At 44.3% G+C, this 16,842-nt stretch overlaps 1 protein-coding gene and 1 long non-coding RNA gene across 6 annotated transcripts in view; one reads left to right on the top strand and one right to left on the bottom strand.

Annotated features, from left to right (window-relative positions):
- LOC147797114 (uncharacterized) overlaps window positions 1–16,842 on the top strand; it is a 69,005-nt gene that overhangs the window by 8,189 nt on the left and 43,974 nt on the right. The window contains exon 2 of the long non-coding RNA XR_015427311.1: window positions 11,806–11,938. This is a non-coding gene — a long non-coding RNA (uncharacterized LOC147797114). The remainder of the gene's footprint in view (window positions 1–11,805; window positions 11,939–16,842) is intronic.
- Window positions 1–16,842, bottom strand: part of LOC110977743 (QRFP-like peptide receptor) — a 47,746-nt gene that overhangs the window by 21,545 nt on the left and 9,359 nt on the right. For all 5 annotated transcript variants that reach the window (XR_015427309.1, XM_022232150.2, XM_087143807.1 and 2 more), the window contains exon 2: window positions 3,287–3,888. Coding sequence is in view for 4 of the 5 variants with exons in the window: in XM_022232150.2 (XP_022087842.2) it covers window positions 3,287–3,681 (395 nt within the window). In the remaining variant the exon portion in view is untranslated. The remainder of the gene's footprint in view (window positions 1–3,286; window positions 3,889–16,842) is intronic.

The following is a 16,842-nucleotide window of genomic DNA, read 5'->3' as shown; positions in this document are numbered from 1 at the left end:
TTTGTTTGGACAGATTAGCAACCGTCCCGCTGGGCTGTCGACGCGCATTTAGCGCCCGCCAAATTCTCGTCAGAATCCGCACCTCATTTGAATGTCACTTCTGATCCTGTCTCCTCCGAAAGGATTATTCGGTTCTCAGCACATTTTGACACCAACGGACGGTTACCCAATTTTCTTGCGATGAACGTGTGTATCATTTTGTAATGAATTCGATCATTTCTATCAGAGTATCAGTTTGATGGTCGGTCGCCTTTAACACGTTAAGAATGAATTAGGCCCCTAACATAATGAATGATCTTCTGACCCAAGCCGAATATATCTCGATATGAATCTCTGTGAATTTGCTGTTCACTTGTCATTATTTTCTCTTATATATATTTACGATAATTCGATGAAAGTGTCATACATATATAACATAACACTGTTCTCAAATGATCATATGATCAGACATTTACTGCGACAGTCATTAGGTTTCGATTCATTGTGCGATTCTTCGTTTTTGTTTTAAAGATGGACTTCGCGTTGGGGAGATGTTAATTTCAATTACAGGTTTGGGCCTTACCTGATTTACATATATTTATAAACGCTGTATACTCAGTGCTTGTCCGAGAGCTTGCAAAATATTCACAGGCTTTCTCGGGCGGGACTCGAACCCACGACCTCCTGCTTACTAGTGCAGACATCTTAACCATTCTACCCCCGAGCTCGCTGGAGTCGGTGGTGCGATTCTGCCGTTTTTGTCAACGCAATATTAACTCACCTGATCCCATCTGCAGAATTGCACTTCAGCAGTTAAATTTTCATGTCTACATCAGCTGAAGCGAATGCCTCCATGGAAACACCATGATAGCAATCAAACATTTCCTGCATGTATATGTTTTTTCTTGTGAATTTTAATCTTTTCTGTTATCAGGGGTGCGTTGGGGCTCATGAAGCAAAGATCGACGCATGCTCAGTTGAGTGAATCATTCACTCAGAACCACACAGTGAATTTGCTTGACTCGTTACCCGGATCTCAAATCCATTCTGGTAAAGATCATTACCCGACACCCTTATTCCACCCATCTCGACTGCTCTTAGACGAGTGTTTGACCGCTGACGTTGATTGCTTTCGTTTATTCGCGGGCTCATTTCTTTATTGTTTTAATCAACACGTACCGAGACTTTGGCAATAGGTAACTCATCCAATAATTATGGTAAGCCATATTCCTGCACTGCAGGAGGTGGCATAAATTTTTGCCGGAAATTGGAAGGGGGGATGGGGGGGTGACTTGCCCGGCCATGGAATGTGAAAGGGAGGTGGGTGCTGACACCATACACTACGGGGAGGGGGGTGATGTCCATGATATTGATGAACAGCTGCAATATGTATTACATTCAAGCAGAATCCTACATCGGAATGGCATATCTATGGCCTTTTTTTTTATTGTTTTCCGTTTTTGAACGATATTGAGTACATTTTCGTCTTTAGGGAGTTCGAAGAGTCTTAACAATCCGCTTGAATTTTTTGTTCAACACAAAAAGTGGGGTTGGAATGATTAGATAAATATATAATCTCATATATATAAATGTATATATATAAAAAATCATTCCAACCCCACTACATATATATATTTATGTATGTTCCCACCCCCAGTATTTATGACGACATTGTCATCGTTCATTTTCAGGTTGGTGTGCTTCCAACTCCACTTTTACGACCCCTGTGATTTGAAATAATGATTTATAGGTTATTAATTTTTAGATCTAGGTCGTTTCCTTTCGTTGGATTTATTTCTTTTTATTTTCTGACGTGGTACCGTAAAAAACAAGTAGCAGTTCATTTTTTGAATTGCTTCGAGGTTGGCCATGCGTAAAGCTTACTGGGGGGAATTTATTCTCCATGGCGTCTGCCGCGTTCTTCGTCATTATCAAGGTGAGTCAGGCCTCAAGTCGATCAAACTCACGGTCCTAAATCATGACTCCCCGCAGTTGCTCCAGATCCGTCATTCCGTGGAGCGGTCGAGACACGCCGCACCCCCCCCCTCCCTCGCTGTAAGCCGAGCCCGGCGCGCCCCATTTCTCTCAAATGAAACGTTAATTCGCGTGCGGCTCCATCTCAGCGATTCGATATGAGACGACCGCTGCGTCGGCACGTGTGCAAGGGACGACGGGGGGGGGGAGGAGCTGGGGTGAGGAAGGGGTCACCATCGGTTAGGGAAGTACATGGGCGATAGAGTCGACACGGTTGGTGTTGACGTCCAAGCCCGCTTGCCTGTCATGCTAGAGACCTTGACACTCCATCGGTGCGCATGCTCCCAAGCAAGTAGCCAATAATGCATCAACGTTAGCGCCCACTTCAATGCCGGCACCAATCACTGCTCAGCAAAGACCAGCTGGTTCCAATCCAAAGCAATGCGCACTGCATGGCGTTAGCTGATAGCCTGTTCGCTACAGGCCAGTCTTGTTGGGGAAGAGCAAATTTCCCGCTTCCCACTTTATTCAAATAAGCACCAGGTCTATGAGTGCGCCAGCGTGTCCAAGTACAACCGCTGTTGAGCCTGCTCGTATGCAAAACTTCCAAAACCTATAATGCTCGACTCGACATGGGGATTGCACGTTATTCGGAATGCATCAAAACGTCAACTGATTTTTCCAAAGTGAATTCCTTTCATAGGAGTTAAAATACAACTTTTTCAATACAAAAAGATTTTACTTATTTCGTCCTGTGGCCAAAGTTGATTTTGTGAGGAATTGCGCAATAGGCCTTGACGTCTCCCAACTGCGCACGCACGCGGGCATATCGAGACTTTTAGTTTTACGGTGTTATTTTAGGATGACAAATGTAGAAAAAATTACTCCTCTAAGTTTTAAGGTGCACAAATGGCTGAAACAGACATATTCTCGGTCAAATCGAAGACTGCACACGTAAGAGTTCGCACATGAATAGGGGAATTAAAAGACACGGTACCATAACAGAGAGTGAGGTCCGTCCGATTTCGGAATTTTGTCATTTCACATCAGGAACATATCCATGTTGTTGTTACTCAGCCTCTACGATTTTGTAGTCAGTTGAAAAGGATCAAGCCATGATGTTAGTTAGAATGCCAAACTGGTTTGTTCAGTTGGTGTTGTCGGTAGTTTTTAAAGATGCAAACAATTTTCTTCAAATTTGACAACAAAAATAGGAAGGATGAAGCAGTTGCAACAGATTGGACCGCAATGGCTAAATTACGCCTTAAGAAAGAACAGTTTCTGCATAATGAACAATCGGCACGTGGAATCAAAAAGGCGGAAAGCAGCCTACCTTTCAAGTGCAATGACCACCATGGTGTAGATAGAGCAGGTTGGGGATAAGGCGTTGACGAAGGCTACGATGCGGCACATTGCCTCACCAAGCGGCCAGTGGCTGAGAATTCCCACAGCTAACTTCGTGGGGACGAGGAGCAGGGTTAAGAGGAGGTCCGCCAGGGCTAGGTTGGCAAGCAACAGGCAGGTGGCGGTGTGGAGGCGCCGGCAGCGGTGAACGGCGAAGATTACCATGCCGTTCCCTATCAATCCCAGAAGGAAGATGACGGCGTAGGTGGCGGTGGACGGCCCCAGGACCGTCCAGTCGAACTCGCTGAAGTAGTCGTAGGAGTAATCCGAGGTCGAGTTCTCCCTGCTGGAGGACTCTCCTCCCGGAGCGGCGAACGAATCCATGTCACCCCCCACCTTGAAGAAGCCTCACTGTACCGTGAGCATGTGCGCCAAACGCAGTCTTCAATGGTTCAGCACGCCATTGTCACCCACCCAGACACAGCGTTCCGCGGGCCAGACGTCATGTGCTGTGTCTCTCTTGCTTCCTTGATACTGGAGCCAAACGGACCGCTTCCTTTCTTCCCACAGCCTCCTTGGACGATTTCACATCTGTGGAAGAATCACAAAGCTCGTGAAAATACAGACCCATCCATCTAATCACCAGCTGCCGGACGCCTGTCCCGAAATCAAACCACCAAATTAGAGACCGGCATGAACTTTCATTGAGGTGGTTGATGGGTAATATCCTCTGAAATGGAAGAGGGAGAAACAAAGCCGATCCTTACAGATAAAAAAAAATGTCACCACTCGCGCGTTATTTATTAACTTTGTAAGTACTTGGTAATTGATCGTTCCTGCATTGTCGCCATTAGGTTTGTTACATCGAATTAGCCCGACTCGCTTTGGGGCGATGTTTGTCCTCTGGTTGCTCGGGCGGGACGGCGGATGCGTTCGGTCGCAATCTAATTACCTCCAGAGCGTGTAATTAGGAATCGACCCTGGCCGGCACACGGATGCCCCACCAAAACATCATCGATTCCTCAGATTTGATCCTGATAATCGAATCGATGTCAGTCGTCTTCGCGTCAGAGATTGCAGGAAACGCCAAGATGGCAGCAATTCATGTACTCCTCATCGCTGTGACAAATTAAAACATTTTACACAGACGGATTGAAGCTTGGAAAGCTAATGAGAAAAAAAATGTCCGCGGTACAAAACATTTCAGGCGGAATGACAAGATCCAGTGATGGAGTCGAGTCCATCTAATCCGAGTCGGAGCCAAGTCCGAGTCCATATTGTCAAGTCCTAAGATTTTATTTGAATTGAAGGACATCAAGGTTATTTGGCAACACAACAACAAGGTATACACCGCTGTGCCACGCGCATGATTCATTCAAAAGTTTCTGTTTCAGCCCAAAATGTGACGAGCGGGATCAGTACTTACATAAGTAACTACATCCAAGGTCTGAAAAAAAGATCAACTCGGTACATCCCTTGGAAAATTTGATTGCTTTTCACTTGGACGCGACTTCGTCGGTTATACTCTGTTTTTTGTCAGTTCGGTCATAAAGGCCTGGTTATTGGCTATAGGTTATTGACTATTGGCTACAGGAAATGTAAGTACAGTATTTCCGAGTTGACTCGGAACGAGTTGATTACGGACCGAGATAACCGGCGCCCTATTTGTAGACTGTATAGTAGGCCTACTGATTTTGAAAGATGCTTGCTCCGAAGGTGCCGCACAAACTTGTTCCCAATTTCTCAGTGCATACGCTACTACATAATTTGTATTTTGCTTTTCGAAGGCCGATTGCTTCTTGATTGCTTGTTGTTAAGCCAAAACAGATTATGTTTTGATGAACTGACAGTGAGGGTAATGACTTAATGACTAAACGTGATGAGTGCATGTGCGGTGCATGTACAGTAACATGTACCTGTTATGTACCTGCGTGTGTATAAAAAGGTGGACAGGACGCCAGTCAACTTTGCATATTACTTTACGCGGTTTCATTTAGTCAGGCGCAAGCCACAAAAACAAGATTAACTGTGAGCAAGTCAAACTTTCATGAAAAATGTTTTTACGCTGCACTGGACAGGCAACTCTGCTGAATCGCCAGCAATTATTGACAACAGATGAGAGATGTGGACAGTTTTACCAATGAAATTTCTGAATGTTATAAACAGTTTTGAATGGACTTGATTCAAGTCCGGTTAGTAGTCTGAATCAGCCGCTAGTCGAGTCCGAGCCAAGCCGAGTCCAAAGCGACCCTAGTCCGAGCCGTGTCACGAGTCCAAAAAAATTCGACTCAAGTCCGGACTCCAGTCCGAGTCCGGACTCCATTCCGACATTACTAACAAGATTACTGCTTATATTCAAGCTGTTCAGTGGCAGGCAGACTTCAGCAAACGTAATAGCTTCACAACTGAGCGCATAAGTCTAGGAAGACTTTTTTTGGAATAAGAAAGACCTCGTTCAACCAATAGCAAAATCAACACTGGTGCACTGTTTGGGATTGATTCCAACCAGCATCGAACTCACGAAGGTGTGGAAGGCACACCAATGTATGCTGCTGTTGTTTCTGCTGCTATTGCTGCAGTTGCCACTACTGCTGTTGTTGCCGCTGCTGCTGTTGCTGCTGCTGTTTCTGCTGCTGTTGTTGCTTATGCCGTTGTTGCTGCTACTGCTGTTGTTGCTGTTGCTGCTGCCATCGCTGCTGTTGCTGCTTATTGCTGCTGCTGTGGATGCTGCTTGTTGCTGCTGCTGTTATTCCTGCTGCTGTTTGCTGCTGTTGTTACTGCTGATGTTGTTTCTGCTGCTGTTGTTGCTTATGCCTTTGTTGCTGCTACTGCTGTTGTTGCTGTTGCTTCTGCCACCGCTGCTGTTGCTATCGCTGCTGTTGCTGATGTTGTTGCTGCTCCTGCTGTTGCTCCTGCTGCTGTTGTTGTTGATACTGCTGTTCCTGCTGTTGCTGCTGCTTGTGTTGTTGCTGGTCTTGTTGCTGCTGTTGCTGTTGCTGCTGTTCTGCTGTTGCTATTGCTGCTGCTATTGCTGTTTCTGCTGCTGGTGTTATTGCTGCTTCTGTTGCTGCTGTTGCTGCCTGCAGCTAATGCTGCTATTGTTGCTGTTGCTGTTCCTGCTGCTGTTGCTGCTGCAGCTAATGATGCTATTGTTGCTGCTGCTGTTCCTGCAACTGCTGTGCATGCTGTTGCTGTTTCAGCTGCTGGTGTTGTTGCTGTTTCTGCTGCTGGTGTTGTTGCTGCTTTTTTGCTGTTGCTGCAGCTGTTCTTGCTGTTGCTGCTGCTGCTGATGTTAATGATGCTGTTGCTGCTGTTTTTGTTGTTGCTGTTGCTGCTGCTGTTGTTGCTGTTGCTGCTGCTGTTGCTGTTGTTGCTTTTGCTGCTGCTGCTGATGTTAATGATGCTGTTGTTGCTGTTTTTGTTGTTGCTGTTGCTGCTGCTGTTGTTGCTGTTGCTGCTGCTGTTGCTGTTGTTGCTTTTGCTGCTGCTGTTGTTGCTGTTGCTGCCGTTGCTGCCGTTGCTGCGGGTGTTCCTGCTGTTGTTGCTGTTGCTGCTGCTGTTCCTGCTGCTGTTGTTGCTGCTGCTGTTGTTGCTGCTGCTGTTCCTGCTGTTTTTGCTGTTGCTGCTGCTGTTCCTGCTGTTGCTGCTTTTTTTTTCAACGATTCATGTCTCTGCATATAACCGCCTCGTAAAACAAAACAAGGTCACTTCCAGGAAGCGAGGACTCTTTGCGTTACTTGACAATATCAGAAGAGTCCCCTTAATACAACCTCTTTTCGACCAAACCCTGAAAAAGGACAATTATGCAAGAGTCAATTCGGCCATTCACCATTGGCAAACAAGTTCCTGCCTGTACAAGCCCTAGGGCACCTGTATTAGTCTTACTTTCGGTTCCTTGTAATTAGCTCGTCGAATCCTTGAAGGCTACCTTAGACGAGGCAAAACGCAATGCCGGCGATGACAAGTTATGATTAAATTCAGTAATGATCTCGGAAAGCGGGAAGAATCTTACAGATCGTGTTCCAAATGTCTTCAGATACGCCTGAGATACGTGACACGCGTCTTATTTACATTAAAATACTCTCGGGTCAAATTACTGTAACTCAGCTTCAACGCGAACGAGTCAAGTTAAGACTAGAGCGATAAATGGACGCGCAAGCTTCTTAGTAAGGATTTTTCCAACAATATTATGCTCTACGGATAATTCCGTGTTTTGTTGTAACATGAGTGCACATTCGGGCACGCTGAAGGTATTGGCTGTAATCTGTAGATACACTGAACACGCCATACCCAGTGTCTTACTTTTCGAACGGCCTGCCGCTGGTACGCAGATTCGAAGGTTTGCTTTCTGTGAAAACTCCCCTCGAAATAGGGACCAGCAACTATGGGCCTCAGGCTGAACCATGAGAGGGCGCTATTTCTACGGTTACGGAGGCTCTTTTGGTACTAACTGCGCATCGCTGCTGCGCTGGTTCACGAACGAGGAGGAAACGCAAGTGTTGCTGTCGCATCGCTACCAACAACATGAATACTCCTGACCGACACGGCTCTTTTCAACCGATGAGGGGGTTGGTTCTGCTCGCAGCAGATAATTCTTCCAACCAAAATAATGGGAGTTTCACAGAACAAAATTAAAAGTTCATAAACAGTTGAAGACACTGCGAATGACGTCATTTAACATACGCAAACCACTAACCAAGTTGCAGTATCTCAACTTGTTATTATTTTTTTAATCGGATTTGCAATGACGTCCGTTTTTTTAATTGCCGGCACATTGTCTTGACACCGGTGCGAACAGTTTGAAATCGCGTACACGAAACGCCACACTTGAAAAGTTGTTGTCCCTAATTCCGAGCGCGACTATACGTATACAGCCGTGCGTTTGACGCATCGCTCGTTAAGATATTTTGGGTTCGAAGTGGGACGGTGATGGCATGCATGATGATAAATGCCAATCGCTTGCAGGAAATCCCCTCAGGGGTGAAAGTACAAGGATTGTGCAACACACTTGGGGCAGCATTCTTCCCAAAATTAAAAATACCGTGCCTCCAGTGATTAATTGGCGTTACCAACGTCACACAACATTAAAGAATTACGGGAAAAAAGGAACCTTAAATCAAGACAGACACTAGTCTTGTGTTTTGGATTGAGACAAGAAAAATTCGACGCAAGTGCCAGACAGAGCGCCGAATTTATACTGTCTCAAGCACCGACCAATTGGGAATCGAGATGGCGATAAATTCATGGAGAGCCTCCGCAGGAGCGGAAGCATTCTGCCGGCTTCTGCTTGACCAAGCTCCAGTGCAAACTACGTCATGTCTCCCACTGTCCTCTGCGGTCCGCCATCTTTGATGTTGGGCAGTTTCCAGACCGCATCACCCGCAGCCACGAAATGAGGTTCTGGCTAAAAGAAAACAAACCTGCTTTGGTTTTACCACTGGTAAAGCCGAAGACAACACATGTCTGTTTGGGACAAGTTCTTACATTAAGAAGAATGGAGAATGTTTCCGCCTTTTATACCATGAATATTATCGATTCTGCCTTTAAAATTTATACCATATATATAAAGCGATTCCAGGCTTCAACAGGAAAACTAGGCACCTCTGCTCGTTGAATGTCACATGCCAAAGATACATTATGTTGATTGGTTGTTAGACTCAAAGTAACCTAAACTTGGGGGGGTATCCGCTGCTGTTACTTTAATACTGACTTGAGTCTACTTCATTGCAAGTAGTGTACGCGCCTACCTACCGTAATCAGCAACACACATAGCAAACAAAAGGATGTAGACGCTTTCAAGGAGTTTCCCTAATGTGTGCATCTTAAGAGGACAGGCCTTCAGTCTACTTATTAGAAGATTCTTCGAAATTTGCTGGTCAGGGAGGAGTGTTCTTCCGGGCCCTTAACATGGAGCGATAAATCATTATACCAGAGACCCATATACTTCCCTTAATTAATAAGGCCTACAGAATGGAGAGCGGCTATGACGCCCCCCCCCTTAGAATTGCCTGATACGATGAGGTTGCGTTACGAGAGTATACTTAAGCGACGTGCGCTTAGTAACCCTTAAACTTTCGTTGACCCTGATAGCCCTAAATCTAGATATTCAATATGATTTTAATATGATACTTTCACATTCTGGGGCTAGGGGTGTGGCTTATAGAAAACAAAACAAAAAACGGCCCTAATTTGTAACTACTGGGTTAAAATAAACAGTGTCAATTACTTGGAATTCGCATTCTAAATGATAATTTTGACTTTTGTTCCATAACCTGGTATCACAGCCCCCTGCCCTAAAAAGTCCACGTATTTGGGTGCAATGACTGTTCACTTGTACTTGTTAATTTAAATCTCGTCGCTGAGACCTAAAGGAACGTACAAGCAAATTCCTCGATAGAGCTGACAGCCTCAACTCTATCTGAAAAGACGGCAGATTAGGCGAAAGAACCACAGCAGCGTTTTGATCTGACCAAGTATTCGAATGCTGGAAGATGGCCGAGGAAACTCGCACTAGGTTAATCTTTCTCGTACACCTATAGAGGAAGGGTGCAGGTTTTTTCCTCGGATTTATATCGTACAGCGCAACTGTCTTATCTGCAATCTTTGACATCGCGGTATGAAAAGTCTGACGACTGTCGTTTTATAACTATTAAACTCTTTGCGCCGCTCAGCAAACAGCCGTAGCCAAGAAGACAATAAGACTTGCCCTGGATGCCGTAGTGCTACTAGTGCGCTAGATTAAGAATCACAAAAACTAACTACCTAACCTCGTTCTCGATACGTCAAGCAGTACGCTCCCACGGCAACCTGCTCTCACCCAGATTGGCACCTTTTCAAAAAACATTTTAAAATGTGTGAATTTTGAAAATTTACACAACTTAATAAAGACTAAAGGTTGGACGAATAATGTGTGCTACGGACAGTGGTCGTAGGAGTGGACTGTTAAGGGAAATATGGCGTCACCCAAGCTATCTACATGTAGAAATTATCGAAAAAAGACTTGTTCAGTGAGTCCAAAGCCACTCACATTTCCAGTTTGAACACACCACAACGAAACCTTCGAGCATACTATCAAGATTGTCGCTAACCAAGGTCCGCGGACAATTTCCGCGCCCTGATTGAAGCGTGAAATCAGTGGTCGAGTAATTTTAACTTACCCTCGACCGTCGACAACGGATTCCAAGAGTCATAAAAATATTACTAAATATAGCTTCCGCTCGCTATTTCAAAGAACTGGGTGCCTGCGCACTGTGTGCAGTCTGATTACCACTCAATTTGCCACTGTGTGTGTTCAATCATACGCGCGTGCACAGCGCACGTTTTCGTTTTATCCAAGACTTTAAAGTTTGAGCTTGCGCACGTGCATAACGATTCATCTTTCGCATAAGTAAATCGTGTCAGCTGTTGGCGGCAAAAGTAACGATACAGTTGCCCCGGTTCGTCACGTTGGACTCGGTTGCTTTCTTGACTTCGTCTTGATCGCTTTATGATAGTCACGCTCTGCCAGAGGCTGCTGTGCACCGATAGATGGGGGTTATTTTTGCTCACAAACTAACAAGGGATGAAAATTTTTTTAGTTCCCAATTTTAAAATGGTCGCCTACGTGTTTAACTTGTACGAAATTGCCTCAAATTCAAAAAAAAAATACAAACAATTCAAAGTTCAACATTCTATAGACTAAAGCTTTAATGTTAGCCCGAAGATGGTCCTGTGAAAGGCTGAGGTTGCTGCGGTGCACAATATTGGTTACTAATTAAATTAAAATAATTGTGACCACACAGGTGAGTGGGCTGATCACGTACAAATAGATTGGTAATGCTATATACAGTTACTTATTCCGCCAACACTCGAAGAGGCATCGTGCCAGCTTCTCAGGTAGAAAGTGAGAGGCATGCAGGCCTATCATTTGCGTTGTTGTTTGCTGCATATGTATTATATTTGTGGCACCAACATTCCTGGCTGCCGTTTTGTAACGTTGCCTCATTCAGCATCTGGCTAAAGTAATCTGGCTAAAGACGAGCAAGTAAATATAGACCATAAGATTGCGTCACAAAGAAATGCAAGAGAAATCCTTCCTGGTGGTTGAACGACGTCGTGACGTCGTTTCAACAATTGTTCAACGTTAAAACAACGTTGAGCTCCAGTGGGTTAGATTTCCATTTGACAGACCTCGAGTCCGATGAAATGTGAATGTTACAATTAAGTCGCAGACGCGACAAGACTAATTGAAAGGATTCAGCAATAAACCGTGCACATCGAACGCACATTGCTGTGAGAAAATGGACTTTCCGTATGGTTCCCGCGCTTTTATGAAGGGGCGGTCTCACTGCGCTCGACGGCTCTGAGACCAATCACATCACTCACAATCCGTGCACGCGCAAAACGAGCACCGTGGGGGGAATTGGCCAGGCGTGCCCTGTGTGCGTTTACAGACTGGCCGCAGACAGAACTGTTCCGCAGATTTGCCGATGACTGACGACTTTTCCCTCCATTTCCTCCCGGCTTTAGATATGCAGTTCGCATAGGGCAGGGTGTGCCGCCTTTGGAAACGCTAATCATGTATGTCTGACCGGGGAAATGCTGTGTTCGGGGACGGCGATAAAATCCAACAAAGCCACCGGTAACCCGCTGTTTGTCAGAAGTAAGTGCTTTTTGATGTATATTCCTCGATTTGGTTTTTAAGTTGAGGCCTGTGATCCCCTTGTGCATCCCTCGACGAATTTTGCTCCTTTTCATATTTTTGCAATAATCCTTTACCTGGTTCTTCTCAACAACATGCTTGCACTGCCCATTACAACTTGTCAGAATTGCGGTCTCCGAAGCAAATCCGGTCTTAGACTTGTCAACTTAGAATGCTTTTAAGAGCTCTATTATTCACCGTACTGTGAATCCACGTTTACGGACTTAGTTAAAATGAAATTTGCATGCAATTAGTTTTATTTTTTACAGCGATACATGGCGATACATCTCCAAATGAACGGGTTTTGCCCCGACCAACCTTTTTTACTGTTTCCTTGAGGAAAAATATGAAAAACGGGCACAGGTGTCCGAAATGCGAAAAGTTTAGGACTGTTGTCTGCAGGTGTCATGCACGTGAAGTATCGCAGGTCTGTTTTGTCCCTTTGGCCTGCAATAGTTTGTCTGATACGCTGCTCACGTAATCTTTTTGCAATCTGTTTATTTACTTTGATGTTTGACAGCTGTACGCGTTGTGATCAAGCAAAGCTGTTTGTTTTCAGGGGAAATTGGAAAATGCATACCACAGCAGTGTTCTTCAAAAGGGTTCATGATGCGAATTTTGGGGGCTATCGTGCAGTATTTGCGCAACTTTATGAAGAGAAACATATTACCTCTCAGTTTGGTTACTCTCGCGGACAAATTGAGGGAGCTGTGGTGTGAAGTCATTTATACACACTGTCCATTTTGGGAGCTATTTGTCTGAATTTTCATCTCAAAATTTGCTGAATGAAAATCTTGTGATAACACTTTGCCCATTGGCCCACTTTCATCACCAACAACGGATCATGAATTTAATTTGGGACGGTAAGATAGTGCGGAAATGGTTGTAGCTCTGAGGTTTCTGCCTTAGATGACATCACGCTTTCTTCATAAATATGCAAATTTGCATCGATCAGTACAAAAAAATCAAACTAGTTCCTAAATGGCCTTAAAATGAGAAAAAAAATTTAAAAGTAGGTTGATTAATTGGAACGGAACTTAAAGAAGCATTTAAAGAACTGCATCACAAGTAACACTGCACTGGCCCCTCCAAACTTTCAGCAGGGGAAACACCAATTTGACCTTGTTTAGTACCACTCATATGAATTGACGTCCTAAGTCACGTGGTCCATAACTTAGCCAAGCCCTAATACATAAACGCGTATTCATAAATACCTCAGACAGTCTCCGTATTTACCAAGTGCAACTTGACCGTGTATTAACATCTGATAATGCCCGCTGAGAAGTGATAATACCCGCTGCGTAAATCACGCTCTGGCATCTGGATAGGAGACAGTTTAATCGATTCTGATTGGTCAAGAGTGTGTGGACGCGCCAAGTCCTCAGAAGGAGACTCTTTTAGGCAACTTATATAAGAAACAGACCATGAAATGTACGAGATGTTCGGGAAAATGAGAGTAAAATTCTGGAATATCGTTAGAAATCGATCATAATTATAGGCTATTGACTTCTTTGACTCTCTGAATAAAAAAGGTATGTGCTTCGCTAGTTTTAAACTTCAAGACCTTCAGGAGTCTAGACTTTGATAATGGCCTCACCTATTCTCCTGATCATAGAAATTATTTATTCCCTTATTGAATTTCATTTAAAAAACGTGAATTTGATTTCATAATACCATTTGTCATGTTATTCAAACTACGGATTATTTTTTATTTGTTTACGTCATACTACGATATAACCACATCATGGGAAGGAAAATTTTCCTCGTCTCAGTCCTCTAGACATCGCAGTAACAAGATTATCTTGACTGTCAGGGGAAAGTTTGCAGTCACGCAATATTCCTCCGTCGAGGGCACATTTTAGTCTTTAGCTCTGCTCCTTACACCCGACCTTCCATTGACATGCGAAATCACTCGTCGCAAAGTCCACCATAGGGACTTTTTAGCACGATGTCTCCGGCAGATGTGACCAGTCGGTCATAAAAACGATAATAAACAAAACCACGCTCCGTGTACAGCGCATTTGGTGATTATAAAGGGGCTCCTTATGGTGTTATTACCCCTGGCAAGCGAGCATATTTATCTCTGTACCTATCTCCACTCCACGGGTGGTTAGTGTCAACGATCACATTTCGGTAGCCCCATAAAAGATCGCGCCGCATGATGAAGCAGGAGTTTATAGATGTGCATTCATTCGGCACGTGCCCTCACAAACTCTGAGGGCTGCACGGCCACCTAAGGTCTTGGCCGAGGCCTCTGTACCGAATACACGGTATAATAGGACTCGAGATTCTGGCTCGAGTATCAATGCAGTGCAGTGCAAGTACCAAATTGCAACGAGAGTTTCTCAGAATCACTTTTCGTGCATGTTTTAACTCTTCTTCAATGTACGAAAACTGTTAGAAATCTTTTTGGAATTGAGTGAACCGTAAAAGGGCACTTTTTTACACACTCAAATTTGAGCAAGCTTCCCCGGACAAGTTAAGGGCGCTGTTAGTCTGACTAAAATCCAGGAAGACACTTTTCACTTTTCACCCCAAATTTGCTCTTTGAAAGCATTACCAAGAAAAGATTGCTCGCTGGTTTATTGCCATGTACGTATCCAGCTATAAATAGCCAAAGGAAATGGATATCGTCACTTGCGAAATACAAACAAATCTGATTATTTTATGTGAACAGATCAATGCAACATTGAGGTTCAGTACCTCGGATTACATTATAGTTTTGCTCACGAATATACAAATTCATATTGACGCTAATGCCCTAAACCACGCAAAATAGCAAAACAAAAAATGAAAATAGGAATTATTGAAGTACAAAGTTGTTCCACAGGGCATGCACAGAGGAGGTTTCCCTGTGGAACAAAAGAACTGCCCTGCAAGATGGCTATCACTCAAAACCTCTGTAAGCTGTTGGCTGTCTTGCCTCTAAGAATGTACACGGGGGCCGTTTCCCGAAGCTTGGCTTTGTTTCACACCAAGACGATGACCATATTTTGAAAACCGGCAGAAACACTCCGTACAGTGTTACAGAATGTGATACTCCTGTAGCCAAAAGTAACCTTTTACAGAGCGAGAGTGCCTCAAGTCGGGGGAACAGTAAGATAAGCTTGAGCCAAAGCCACAGACGATTGTTTTACACCCTTCTATGGCCAAATTGGTGGTACTCAATCAAGCTGTTTCAGAAGTTTGGAGGGGTCTCGTATTTTGGCTCGAGGCGACACGGTGTTTGAATTCAGCTTTTCGAGGTTGGTGCTCTCCCACTCAAGGCAGCTCACAGGAACACAAAGCTTGGAGTTCTTTCGTCTGGTTCTGGCAGTGAACGTTTTGAAACTGTTGGTATTTCAAATTGCAGAGTGCAAGATGAAGCCGAACTGGAAGGCAATGCCAAAATTTGGAAGTGTCCCCGGTCTCGAATGAGCACCCAGAGGGTTAAAGTACGGCATGCTGTAAAGATGCAAGCGAACATCTTTACGAAAACTCGTAACATATCGATATCTGATCTTGTTTGAAACGAAGAAGACTCAAGTTAACGACAATCGGGTAACTATGCAAGTAAGTCTTATTTTCATGGGGGTCGTTAATTACCACAATCCAACACCAGGTTCGGTCCGCATTCTCATAAAATGAGATTTCATTTTTGTACAAAGTAAATAAATAAGACAGTGGGTCTCTGCACGGGCACACATAATCGGTTTCATTTTCGTCGAGGGAGCCGCACTTTACTCGGAGACCCCCGTCCGCTCACGTTTATTATTTAGCTCTCTCAAGATAAATGGTCCTAATCGTTTCTTGCACGAGCAATTAGTGCGTTAATTGCTGTACCGAAAACAAACCCGTCTGGCCACTCGTCTGTGACTCCAGCGCCACCGGTAGATTGTGTCTCGGTTGTACGAACGACGGTGTTTCGATAAACATCTGTGCCCATCTGTGCTTGAGGGTCGGTAGGTAATATTTTGGGTAACATTTTTAATCTGTCCCATCAGACCGGCTAAAAAAATGAGATGAAGATTATATATGTGACTTCCTCGCCACAATCTGACCAATGGCTTAGCGGCATTTCCATCAGAGTCTTCTGATAGCTGGGATGAGAAAGCATCGCCAATGACTCAATTAATTTGTTGTCTCATTTTCACGGGTTGGCTTCATCTGCTTCAACATATTTTCCCTCCCGGCATTGCATGTTAATTAAATCAATTTGTCCAGGGCAGGTAGCTACGTTTAACATTCAAACCAAGAAAACATCTGTATGTTTTTTATTTACTAATTAAGTTTTCTTAAAAAGTGGATACGATTAATTAGGACTCGTTATCCCATTAGCAGTAAACAAAATTACTATGCATGTATTATTGTGAAAAAAACGCCGTAACACAATAACATGCAACTGAATCTGTCAATCTCCTTAAAAACTAGGTAATTCGAACACCGGCTATACACATAGTAGACACATAGTAGAAAACTGAAGGGACGACTGACTGAGACAAAAATAGCATCAGGTTCGAGCACGAACTTTGACCCCCATGCCGGACGTGGTATAGACTTGTTTATCCACGGAGCGACGAGGACCACAAACAGGTACAGAGCAAATGACAATGAAACGACAATGACAAAGAAAGGGCCTATGACCCTCACTCGGAAATCCGAAGTTGTTTGGTCAGTGCGTGTGCAATCGGGGCGCAAGCGTGCACAGCGCGTAGAGAGGAACTCGAGTTGTTGATACTTGTTGTAGTCGCCAAAACCACCTGCGCCACTGTGCTGTCGGTGGGCTCTCCCTCAAGTACCGTCGTCATTCTCGTCTCTTTTGTCACCCCGTCATAAAAACTGCCATCACAGCCCCTTTCGTCAATGCCACCAAGGACAACACCAGA

This window comes from Acanthaster planci, linkage group LG12 (assembly GCF_054643075.1).
Source record: "Acanthaster planci isolate LZ-2023a linkage group LG12, COTS_SCS, whole genome shotgun sequence".
Lineage (NCBI taxonomy): Eukaryota > Metazoa > Echinodermata > Asteroidea > Valvatida > Acanthasteridae > Acanthaster > Acanthaster planci.
This window is presented reverse-complemented; position numbering and strand designations above follow the sequence as displayed.